Below are 13,303 nucleotides of genomic sequence, written 5' to 3'. Positions count from 1 at the left end.
TTGTCACTCAGTTTTTATTTTAAAAATCTTTTCCTATAACAATGCTTCGAAGTTTCGCATTTTTTAAAAAACAAAATGTATATTCTTATTTTAATACTATTTTTATCTAGTTTTCAGACAACTACTATCGTGCTGAACTGATTGATGCCCTAGCCAACTCTGTAACTCCGGCAGTTAGTGTGAACAATGAAGTTCGAACGTTGGATAACTTAAATCCTGATGTTCGACTTATTCTTGAGGAAATTACCCGGTTCCTAAATATGGAGAAGCTTCTTCCTAGCTACAGGCATACCATTACAGTCAGGTGTGCTTTAATAATTCCTGTAAATATAAAGAGAGTAGACATGCTAGTGCAAGTTTTTTGTTTTTCTGTAGCCTCTGCAGTTAGTAGTTTGGTGAGATTTTAGCTTACTTGCCTGAGCTTTATGTGGCAAATTCTTTCTTATTTTTGAAAATTGGTAACATAAATTTTTTCGTGATTGCTTATTCATAACATAAATTCTAGCAGTCTGAAGTTTTAATAGCAGGATTAAATTTTCATGCTTGTGCATCTGTAAATCTGTTAATTGTAGAACATTTATGAAAGTTTTATAAAAGATAACATGGTAATGATATCTGCCCTATGTTTTCTGTATAAGTTAGTATGGTTCTGCTGAAACCAAACTCTGACTTTGACACAGTAGGGATTTTTTTTTCCAATGTTTCTGCCTAATTCAGAATTAATGAGTTCTGTGTTAATGCTATGAAAATAACTGTAACATGTCAATTTGAACAACTTGATTGTTGAAGAATTGGAAGAGTAGTTATTAATTATTTTGAAGAAAGTAACTTTATTCTTTGTGGCTGGTTTTCTAGAAACCTCATCTAAATCTTTTTTCCATCAAATCTAGCTGTTTAAAGGCTATTCGAGTGCTTCAGAAGAATGGCCATGTCCCAAGTGATCCTGCTCTCTTTAAGTCATATGCAGAATATGGGCATTTTGTAGATGTCCGAATAGCAGCGTTGGAGGCTGTTGTTGATTATACCAAAGGTACCTTTTAAAGTTTTTTGTCAATTTGTAAAACTTGTGTTGGTAGTAGAAAACTGTAATAATCACGTCACTGATACTAGGTTGAAATATTGTCCACCAGAAGAGTGTGTGATGGCAGTTGTATTGATAAGAAAACCTGAGATTGCTATTAATGCTTTGTCCTAGAGAATTCAAGTATTATGAAGATGTGGTGAGCATTTTTTCGGTATATTTTGCAAATTAAATCAGATATTTGAAGTTTTGACATAATGAGTAGACAGCATGACAAATAGTGGTAAGGGATACTGGATATTTCTTTTAATGCCTCATTTTGAGTCTTTTTGATTCAGTTGACTTCATCCGTAATTACTAGTCAAAATTTTTGCTTTATCTTCTTACTAATCTCTTTATTTTGCAAATTGCATTCATTTTATGTGTGTAATTTTGGAAGCTTAGATTATTTGAAGATTATTCACTAAATGTGCTTTGCCATTCTCTATACGTACCTTATGTATGTGAGATGTTTCAATTTTTTAAATATTGCTTTTATTTGAGTGTGGCAGATCTTTGAAAAAAATACTGTGTTTCTGGAAAATTTGTCAGGATTGAATTTTAACTTCAAATTGCAATCAAGAAAGCTACAATCAGAAATTCTGTCTAATGATGCTCATTTTATAAAAGTAAATAGATTTAGTATACTAGTCTGATCTATTCATTTACTTGTCTTTGTGCAGCAAATTTGTAGCGATTCTTAGCTCAGCTGGTTAGAGCGTGGTGCTGCTAATGCCAAGGTCGTGGGCTCAGTCCCCATATGGGCTATGCTGAGGGGTGGACTAGATGATCTCCAGAGGTCCCTTCCAACCTTGCCATTCTATGATTCTTGTGTTTGAAGGGTTATCCCTATCAATGTGCCAGGACCTTGAAATTCTTCATCTGTGAGCAGAATAATTGGTCCTAGACTATTTCTTTTTCTTTCTCAAATTTCATCTTTTCATTTTCAAAATAATAGTGAGATGCCCTTTCATTCTTCATGAATTATTGTTTTCTCTTTTCTTGATAAAGAGTTGATTACTTTGGTCTTACATCTGTCAGTCTGTCCAAACGCTTCTCAAACCAGGTAGACAATGACAGATTTAAAGGCAGTTTGAGTCTTACAGGTGACTGTATGTGTATCTGAGGGAATTCTGACCTGCTCCTACAGACTGAAAGCAGTCTCTTGGGAAGAAAAACTAGTAGCCTCAAGGGAGGCTGCACATGGGACATCATCCTCGCTCCTCAGTCTTGTAATTGAGCCAGCATTCTGGATCCAAAACTCATCCCAGATGGATTGCATGATGGCCTACTGATGATGTCTAGCTAGAACTGATAACTCCAGTGATGCTGTGTATCTCTCTGTGGCACAGCTCACTGTGTCTCCCTTCGTAGAGTTAGTGGAAAAATTTGCTGGAGGATGGAAAGCTTACTCATCAGCTGGGTTCCTTTAGAATAATCTCCTCACTGATTCATCCCACCCTTTGGACAGACAAACTGATAGAAATAATGTTTTCTCATTAAATTCTTGACCTTTTATGGATGGTGTTTATAGTTAACGACTTACTTGGGTAAGAAAAATGTTTGTATTGCAAAGTAATACATTACATCTTTAAAAGAGCTAGTCAACTGACTTGCTGTACAAGCAAGATTGGATAAGTTGCCTGAAATACTCTGTAAATACAGGAAGGTAAAACTCGAATGGGAAAGATCAGTAGAAAGACGTTGTGAAGAAAAGGAGTCAGTGATTGAAATAAAGATATGTTGTGACTGAGTTTTCTTTCAGATCTGATGTGATATATTATATTATTACTGTACCTATGTGCCCTACCCCATGCCGAAGGCTTTTTTCTCTGGTGCAGAGGTAGCAGAAGCAGATACATGCTTGCTGCAAAGTCACTGCCATTCACAGCGCAGCCTTCTGTCTTAACTTGTCATCAGTTTCTGTTGTCAAATATAGCACTTTGTAGTAAATTAGCTTCTGTTTCTGCTGTAAGACTGGTAGCTTTTTGGCAGAGGGGTAGATTTGAAAGCTCAGTGTGCTTTTTTCAGTTATCCATAAAGAAGTCAGCAGCACTTTTCTTGCAGAGTCCAACGCCTCTGGAAGAAGAAATGATTGGCCATCTATTGCCAAGAGGTCTGATGCTCATTGTTCCACTTACCTGGTTTCCAGTTCATACTGGACGTAAAACATCAGCTGTCTAATGCCTGTTGCTTTGCCAAAGTTGGCTTTTAAACAGTTCTTACAGAGGAAGCTGGCTGATTTTGTTATTTCCATAAAAAGGAAGGTCTGTATTTTCTGGGACAGTGTGGAACTCCCATGTTTTTGTATCAACTTGTGGCAGGAATAGCTGACTTTTTAAAGTTACTTTAAAAGAAATCATTTCTCTGTGGAAATCAGGTTGTTTTCTTTGCTGTTAATAGTAAGACTTTTTTTGAGAAATGGCAACTCCATAAAATGCTTGAGGCACCGTGTAAGAGCTAGGACAGTGATCTAAACTGGCTGGAAGTGAACAGGATTTATTAATTTTTAAAAAGTAGCTTCTGATTGTTGCATGACTTAAAAGTTATACATATACCTCAAAGCAATTGCTTGTTTGTAAGAAGTAACAACTGTTCTAAATAAATATCCATGTTTATCTAGTCTCCTGAATGTTAAAGTTCAGAGTCTCAGATGCTCTGCTGTCAATTGAGAACTGATAAACAATTCTTGTAATTCAAAAAACGCCAAGAGATTTTTTACTTCAGAAAAAGATCAAGTCACTTTTATGTCTACTAGGCGTATGAAGAGCTACATATCTATCTTGAGGCTAGTAAGATTCATTCTGCCAATGGCAGATTTGATTTGGTTTTGCTCCCCCCAAAGTTAGGTAGTTACTATATTTGAAGAACAGGTTAAATGCCTTAGTAGCAAATTTTTTGAAGTCTAACATATAATTTATGCTGCAAGGCAGATGTCAGGGAATACTTATTTTATTTCAAGCACAAATAAGTCTAGGAAGTAAAAAAGACATTTTACCCCAAAAGGGTGGTATTTCTTGGTTCTGTTATCCAGCGCCGTAAGAATACAGGATTCATTTCTTAGATTGCGCATTCTCTAGTCAAAGGCCATTTCAAAACCCTTCCCATTATCAATCCAAACAATTGTAGCTTTTTTTCATAATTTTGATTTAATGTGCTCACAGATGTTGTGGGATTTTGCTGCGTGATTGTATTTGTATTGATTGAGAAAAGTTCCCAAACTTATGTAGAAACTAAATAATGTCTATCTCTGCAGATTTATTAGTTCTGTGATACTTAGTGCTAATAGGAATACTTCGACAAGTATTCTCACTCCACCCCGTGAAGCAAAACAGCTTTGTATTCCTATAGTTGAGCACAGACAGTCATAAGCCCTTAAAAGCGTGTCCCAGACATAGCCTTTTTTAAGGTTTTCTCTGATTTTTTAAGGCAAATCTGACTTTGTGGTTCTGGTTTGAGCAGATACAAATTTGCTCTGGCATAATTCAGAACTGACCAAAACTGGGTAGCTGTGATTTACACAGTGCAGAACCTGAGCTAATAAACCCTGTTTAAAGGCAGGGTATAGTCGTTAGGTTCAGTGCCTCTTCGGTGCAACCAGTTTGGTTCTTGTTGGCTTGCAGGAAGAACAGCTCAATTGCAAGCTGCTGACTTGCTCAGCCTTCCTTTAAGCAGTATTATGATGTAATTTCATTGCCTGCCCAAAAAGATCATCTGCGCTAATTATTCAAAGTATTAAAGGAATAAATCTAATTAGTAACTTCTTTATGTAAAATAATCTTCAAGTGCTGATTCTCTTAATATAATTCTAAACTGAATTACCTCTTCCTTTGAAAGCAACTTGCCATATTGAAATAGCAAAGGAGCAATAAGAAGTATATTTGGTTAGACTCGAAAAGTTGTATTTGAGAATTATTGACTGAAAAATTACTGAAATTAGGAAGGGAAGTTGAACTAAAGTATTTGGAACTGAAAATACGCTAGATTCAGAAAAAAAGAAATACAGTTATTAGAGATGATGAAATAGAAAGCAACAGAAATACGTTTGGAACTGTCTCTACAGGAATCATTAATGCACCCCTAATCTGAACTAAACCAAAGCCTAAGTGAGCTCTTCCTTGTTTCGAGGAAATGAGAATACAGCTGTAGACTATTGTAATTATGCATTTGAGGAAAAAAAAATACGAAGTAGAAAAAATACCAGATATTATTATTACTGGTTACCTAAAAATGAAAGACTTTTTTTATGTAATGTTACTGTGACAATCAAAGGATTTTTGTAACATAATTTAAGTTAGAAACAGGATCAACTAGTTAATTTAAAATAATGTCAGGCAGCAGTTTTCTAGAAGTGTGTGCTAACTTTCAAAATATATTTTCATTACTAAGCATACTGTTTCAGAAATTAAGGAAGGCTACAAGGAGGAGTATGCTTACTGTAATAGGTAAGTCCTGTAGTCCTTTCTGTGCTATTTATGGATGAGGATCTATCACATATTCTTTTTTATACTTACGAAAATTGTATCTTTTGTATTCCTTATAGAAAATATTATGCTTTAGAATGTTGAAAGAATATTTGAATGTGTTGATGTTGAAGATTTTGGACTTTATATAATAAACGTCATCATTAATACAGTGCAATTTCTTACTAGTTTTAGTGATTCAGCTGAGAAATGGTAACCTTTTCGTGTTCTAATTCAGGAATTTGTGATCATCTTGATCAAACCCATTTCAGTTTCTGTATGCTTATAGCCATTTTATTTTTCCTTGCAGTTGATAGGAGCTACGAAGAACTGCAGTGGCTGCTCACTATGGTTCAGAATGATCCTGTACCCTACATAAGGTTAGTGTGTCAATAACCATACTAGCCTGGTATCAGTAAAAAAAAAAGTGTAGGGAATGATACTTCTTTATTTCAGGCTTTAAAAATTTACAGATCCAAACCTTAAGGACTTAATACTTCTTAACAAATAGAGAATACAGTTTTATGATTTTATATAAATTGAAGCTTGTTTTGATCTTTCTACAGTTTACGTTTCAAAAATGAATATACTTAGTTTCCACACTCCATTTTTTATATATATATGTGTGTGTGTGTACACACACACACACACACACACACACACACACATATGTATAATTTGTCTTTCATGTTCTACTTCTCTGGTGAATGACTGAAGTTAGATTTCATACTGACAAATGATGTATACCAATCTAATAGTGATTTCTACCTTCTACCATATTCCATATGGTAAAAAGATCTTGTGATATTTAGGAAAGACAAAGATTGATACGTAATATGTATTAAGCTTTGCCAGCAACACTGTAACACAATTGTTAGGCTGTAGATAGGGTGAAAGGATAACATGTGAAAATGTGGTGTAAACTCTAGTATTGCCCGTTTCCTTCAACATTGCTGTAGTCAGTGAGTGACTGGATACTTCAGCACACGCATTAGAAACCTCTGAACACACAAGTTTCTAACTGTTCTTTTCCCCAGTGTTTCCTGTTTCTAATCACTATTACAATGCTGAATTTCGAAGATTGGTGTTATATAGTGTTACTATAATAGTGTTACTTTTACTTTCTGGTTGTTTTTTTAAAAGAACATACTTGCAAGAACTAAGGCAACAAGCAGGATTGCAACCCTGGACTTTAGGAGAGCAGACTTTGGGCCCTTCAGAGACCTAACTGGTGGAGTCTCATGGGTTAAGGCCCTAGAAGGAAGGGGGGTTCAGGAGATCTGGCTAGTATTCAAACATCACTTCCTCCAAGATCAAGAGTGGTGCATCCCTATGAGGAAGAAGTGCAGCATAAGGGGCAGGATACCTGCATGGGTGAGCAAGGAGCTCTTGGCCAAATTCAGACAGAAGAAGAAGATACACAGAATGTGGAAGAGGGGACAGGCTACTGGGGAGAATTATAGGAATGCAGTCAGAGTATGTAGAGATGTGGCAAGGAAGGCTAAGGCCCAGCTGGAATTGAGTCTGGCAAGGGATGTTAAGGACAACAGGAAGGGCTTCTTCAAATACATCAGCAGCAAGAGGAGGACTAGGGAAAATGTGGGCCCATTGCTATATGGGGTGGGGGCCCTGGTGACAAGGGATACAGAGAAGGCAGAATTACTGAATGCCTTCTTGTCTTCAGTCTTCACTACTAAGGGCAGCCCCCAGGAATCCTGCAGCCTGGACATGAGGGAGAAAGTCTGGAGAAGGGAAGACTTTGCTTTGGTTGAGGAGGATAGAATTAGAGACCTTCTCGGCAGGCTAGACATCCAAAAATCTATGGGCCCGGATGGGATGCACCCACGGGTACTGAGGGAGCTGGCAGATGTTGTTGCCAGGCCGCTTTCCATCATCTTTGAAAAGTCCTGGAGAACTGGAGAGGTGCCTGAGGACTGGAAGAGAGACAGTGTCATTGCAGCCTTCAAAAAGGGCAAGAAGGAGGACCTAGGCAACTACAGGCCGGTCAGCCTCACCTCCATCCCTGGAAAGGTGATGGAACAGCTCGTTCTGGATGTCCTCTCCAGACATATGGAGGAGAAGGTGGTGATCAGGAGGAGCCAGCATGGATTCACCAAGGGGAAAGCCTGCTTAACCAACCTGATAGCCTTCTCTGATGGAATGACTGGCTGGGTAGATGAGGGGAGAGCAGTGGATGTTGTGTCCCTTGACTTCAGCAAGGCTTTTTACACTGTCTCCCATGGCATCCTCCTAGACAAGCTCAGGAAGTGTGGGTTAGACAAGTGGACAGTGAGGTGCATTGAGAAGTCGCTGAAAGGCAGAGCTCAGAGGGTCGTTATCAGTGGCGTGGAGTCTAGATGGAGGCCTGTGGCTAGTGGCATCCCCCAGTGCTCAGTCCTGGGTCCCATCCTGTTCACCTTTTTCATCAATGACCTGGATGAGGGCACAGAGTGCCTCCTCAGCAAGTTTGCTGATGACACCAAGCTGGGAAGAGTGGCTGACACATCTGAGGGCTGTGCTGCCATTCAGAGAGACCTGGACAGGCTGGAGAGTTGGATGGAGAGGAACCTCATGAAGTTCAACAAGGGCAAGTGCAGAGTCCTGCACCTAGGGAAGAATAACCCTCGGCAGCAGTACAAGCTGGGGGCTGACCTTCTGGAGAGCAGCTCTGCAGAGAAGGACCTGGGAGTGCTGGTGGATGACAAACTGACCATGAGCCAGCAATGTGCCCTTGTGGCCAGGAAGGCCAATGCTCTCCTGGGGTGCATTAGGAGGAGTGTTGCCAGCAGGTTGAGGGAGGAGATCCTACCACTCTACTCAGCCCTGGGGAGGCCTCATCTTGAGTCCTGTGTCCAGTTCTGGACTCCTCAGGACAAGAGAGACATGGAGCTACCGGAGAGAGTCCAGCGTAGGGCTACAAAGATGATCAGAGGGCTGGAACATCTATCCTACGAGGGATGGCTGTGAGAGCTGGGCCTCCTCAGCCTGGGGAAGAGAAGACTGAGGGGGGATCTTATCAATGTTTATAAGTACCTGAAGGGAGGGTGTCAAGGGGACGGGGACAAACTCTTTTCAGTTGTCCCGTGTGACAGGACAGGAGGCAATGGGCAGAAATTGAAGCACAGGAAGTTCTGCCTGAGCGTGAGGGGGGAATTTCTTCCCTGTGAGAGTGACGGAGTGAGAATGAATCCTGAAAGAAAATGTGAATATGTGATTAGCATGTTTAAAGATCCAGCTTTACTGATTCTATGATTGTCCTCTACTTTACTGTTGTAATTTTTGCTAATGATAGTGTATACAGTTAGAGTCACTAGAGCAAGTGTCATCTAGGAAAGAAAGGGATTTTTAATCTCTTTCAAGAGAAGTTTGTTCAAATATTGAGTTAAGCACTGTGTGTAAGCCTCTGAAAAGAGATCTTTCAGAATTGTCATGTTCCAAAATTATAAGAATGCAGGAAAGAAGCTAGCTATACAGTGAAAAAGATTTAAAATAATAAATAATGGAAGAAATAGTTATTTCCATTCATAAAATGTTTTCAAGAACAGGTTTAAAAGAAGTGAAAAAAGTATCTGCTTTCAGCTCAGTGTGTAAATAATGTAGGAAAAGATGGTAAATGCAAAATTTTTATACATCAGCATAGCTTCAAAGTTGACAGTGTCCCTTTCCAGAAGGGTGTTCAAGTCGGTGTTTTCTTTGCTGACGTTTTTTATCACAATCATAAACATTTAAAGATTTTTTTAATTCTTTAGTGTTAGTAGGAGTTTATTTGCCATGGTGACTCCTCCTTTTGTAATTATCAAGACAGCGTACAAAAAAGATCTATTAATTTACCAAAGACTGACAGAGTCTACACTGTTTTACGTAACTCTTAAGAAATACTATTTAATAATATCCTCCTTAGTTTCACTTTGTATTTTATCTTTAAGTTATATTGCTGGTGATAAATCTGTGTGCATGTTGTGGACGTAAGGAATAGCTAAAAGCTTAAAATATCAGTTATTCAAGTTTTAAAATTTTGGAAGAACTCTTAAATAATGTTTGTAACATTAATGTTTGTAAGAATATTGCAAATTGAACTTTGTATTCTTAGTGTATTTCTTTGGATTTAATTAAAAAATAGTCTATTGATTTCTCTTTTAGGCATAAGATTCTGGATATGCTGACTAAGAATCCACCTTTTACAAAGAACATGGAGTCCCCTTTATGTAATGAAGCTTTGGTAGATCAACTTTGGAAACTGATGAATTCAGGTTGGTTTTATTTTCTATATTGTAAGATACTTTGAATTCGTTCTTATAAACCTACAAACATGCAGATTTACAGGCAAAGAGCGTTCTTAGGTTTGATAGTTAGAAATTGAATAATCAATCTCTAGAATTTACTGTTGTGTGCTTAGTGATTTCTAAGTGATGCAGAGTACTGCCTGGCTCCTTGAGACATTCACCCTGAATGCTTCATTAAATAATGAGTGTATACGTTACCTTTTTCTTTATAGTTCACTTTACATTAGGCAGTCAGTCTTTGTCCTCTTACTAAACTCTGAGAGAGTATAGGAAAGGAAAACACTCCTACAGGTAATTTAAATGATATTTTAAGAAGTTTATTTTAAACCTTAAAAGATTTGCTTTGCTTTGTATGGTTAGAAAAGATCCTAGTGAGGAAAGGGTCTGCATCTTTACCATTGACCTGTTTTTTGTTACTGAAGCAGTTTTGTACAATCCTGATAAACTTCCCTTTAACATTTGGCACATTGTTGCACAGATTACATGTAAATGTTTATATAGTCTTTTAGGTCATTGAAGGCTGTCTCTTCTCTGTATATCATTACTTTTCGTGTTTAAAAGTTTATAGCTACGCTCCAGGGGCTGAAGTGGGAAACTACTAGTAGTTCAGTTTTGCAGGTTTTGCCAAGTGTCAGGCAAGGAAATAAACAATTATGATGTTCACATCAGTTTGTTTTTTCCCTTTTTTCCTCCCCACTTTTCCCCTCCTTTTTTTTTTTTTTTTTTTTTGAGAGAGAGAGGGGGGGACAAGAGTATGTGCAGTGTTGCTTGTAATTATTACCTCTTCTTGCAAGTAACAAGTAGGGTATACATTCTTACTATGATTAATGAGGCTTTAAGTACTTAAATTTATATATATCAAAATGACATAGTGTTTCAGTTTATTTTCTGTAAGGAATAACTGTAGCATTCTGCTGTACTTAGAAAAATGCTAATATGGGACAAGTTAGTAGCCACTAGGTTTAAAGCTGTGTGATTCAATACTAGTGATGTATTTACTTTTAAAATAAGCACAACATAAAGAATGGAGTCTGATATATGTAATCATTTCTTACTTCTGTATTAATGTGTTAATATTCATAAAATTGATAATGCTCACAGTTTCCAAAGATGGCAAAGAGGTTTGACAGCTAATTGTATTTAAGCTTAGCTGTTCTGTTGGAAAATGGGAGAGAGAATGGGAATTCAGCATGTAATTTTAAGAATTTTTAGTTTAAATTGAGTAAATTATTTAAGGTCATTAACTAAGTAAAGATAAGGATAGTTTAAAAATTAGTATTTGCACCTGATTCTCTAGAGAGTATTTGGATGTGTCTTGTTTACCAGAGATAGTTTTATTTTTAGTGTGGAACAATATGTTCAAAAAACTTGTAATGAGTCAAGTGCTGGTCTGAGTTGATGCCAGAATCACTGTATTTGCAGCTTTGCAGCAGATGTTAGGTATCTTTCTGCTGTAGCTGGTGCCAAGTGTGCTCTCTGCATTTGAGTATGATTATACTAATGCAGTACACAGTTTATAGTGAAAAGTAAAATGACTAAAGCATAGCTTTATGCAATAAGAATACATATCTCCAACTTACATACAGATTAAAATGTTAAGTACCCGGTGAAGTATATGGCATGGTAGTCACATCAGATAGCATGTTCCTGTATTGCTAGCTTTCAGAAGAAATAGGCCTCAGTCGTACTTAAGGCTCCTACTAAACTTCATGAAATACACACAGGCACGTATAACCAAATCTATGAATGTAGGAGGCCACTGTGGTACAAGATGTTCTACTTGATGTTTAAGAGTAAAACTTGAGATTTTAAAATGACGATGATGAAACCATATAGATGTGATCCCCCTCCACACCCCTTTATTTGTCATTTTGTTATTACAACACTCAATTTTCCAATTTAGATATTGAATCTTGTTTTGTCAAACATGTTGTCCAACTTGCAGCCTGAATAAGTTAAAGTCTTCATTTAAAACAGATGTGACAAGTGAGCTTAAGAGCTAATAAGAGGCAGTAAGAATGAGGGAAAGGCACATAAGGCATAGACGATATGCATATGTAGGTGGATTCAACTATTTTATTTTTGGGGAGGAGAAGATTGTTTCTCTATGTTAACATTAATCTCTCTTCATTTTTAGGAACTTCTCATGATTGGAGATTACGATGTGGTGCTGTGGACTTGTATTTTACACTTTTTGGCCTCAGCAGACCTTCGTGTTTACCATTACCAGAGCTTGGACTTGTTCTTAATCTAAAAGAAAAGAAAGCTGTACTTAATCCAACAATTATTCCTGAATCAGTGGCAAATGCTCAGGAACCTGTGAATAGTACTAACAATCATGGACAGTCAGTAGGATTTCAGAACACCGTAAGCACAAACCATCTGCATACATGCCACTCAACTTGCTTTGCGTCCTTGCACTGGTTGCTGATTTCATTATGTATCATCTTCAAGCTTTTCATGCTTTATCTAAGCTCCCTTTACACCTTGTTACTTTACCTTTGTTTTTTCCACTTGAAGAGCTGACATACACTGTAACTTCTTTGACTTGGTTTAACTGTGTTTTCCATGAAGCATGCAAACTTTTTGGTTTTTTTCTAGTTTCATCATTTGCATACTTTATAAAACTTTTTCCCATATTATGAGATATGAAGTGATTCACAGAAATGTTTGATGCTGTGATGAAAACTTTATTAGGCTAAGAATATTGCTCATAGGCAAGTTGTGCAGGTTTTTTTCCAATCAAAACCTTTTATCAATAATTTTATTATATCTTAAAATATGTACAGGTGCCTCTTTTTAAACAACTTCAAGAGATAGTAAAGTTGGAACTTTAATATGTTTTCACTGAACACTTGAATCTGCTTCCTTAGAACTGTACTCTGAAGGATTTGTAACAACTGAAAAGTAACTAAGTTTGATAGCATTCTGGCTTTTGAGGCTTTTATTCTAATGCACAGTGTAGTTAGAAAATGGATCTTAAAAGCTATTCAAGTCATACATTTCTAAAGAGTAACTGACACTGCTGCAAGACTAAGTCTCTTTGTTGGACAAGGTTAATTATGGAGGGAAAGCTCAATAATAAATAATATTCTTAATTTCAAAAACTACAAAAACTACATCGGATGGAGCTGCTTGAGAATGAATCCTGAAAGAAAATGTGAATATGTGATTAGCATGTTTAAAGTTATTTTAAAGTTCACCTTTTTGAAAGGGATATCTTACAATTACTTTATTAAGCCCATAGCTCATATACATCCGAATAAAATCGGTTTAAAAACTGAGAGTGTGAATTTTCACAGTACGTTGCAGGCTATTTCCAGTAGGGGGAGAAAAGGATAGTGGAGCAGATATCCTTAGAGTAATCCTATATATTTTCAGAACATGTTCAAAGTCCTAATTTGTTGCACACAGGCGTCAGAATTAACAGAATTAGCTGAAGACATTTTGCCTTCAGAATTTTATGGTGTAGTTCAGTGAATATCAAAATTTCATGG

The 13,303-nt window shown here is 37.0% G+C and overlaps 1 protein-coding gene across 2 annotated transcripts in view; it reads left to right on the top strand.

Annotated features, from left to right (window-relative positions):
• The window catches only part of TAF2 (TATA-box binding protein associated factor 2), a 61,696-nt gene that overhangs the window by 34,937 nt on the left and 13,456 nt on the right, over positions 1 to 13,303 (top strand). For both annotated transcript variants that reach the window (XM_062570573.1, XM_062570572.1), the window contains exons 19-23: positions 111 to 304; positions 891 to 1,030; positions 5,834 to 5,903; positions 9,664 to 9,773; positions 11,944 to 12,173. In XM_062570573.1, coding sequence (XP_062426557.1) covers positions 111 to 304; positions 891 to 1,030; positions 5,834 to 5,903; positions 9,664 to 9,773; positions 11,944 to 12,173 — 744 coding nt within the window. The remainder of the gene's footprint in view (positions 1 to 110; positions 305 to 890; positions 1,031 to 5,833; positions 5,904 to 9,663; positions 9,774 to 11,943; positions 12,174 to 13,303) is intronic.

The sequence above is a fragment of the Rhea pennata genome, chromosome 2 (genome assembly GCF_028389875.1).
Source record: "Rhea pennata isolate bPtePen1 chromosome 2, bPtePen1.pri, whole genome shotgun sequence".
Lineage (NCBI taxonomy): Eukaryota > Metazoa > Chordata > Aves > Rheiformes > Rheidae > Rhea > Rhea pennata.
The sequence above is the reverse complement of the archived record's forward strand: the minus strand, read 5'-3'. Positions and strand labels throughout refer to the sequence as shown.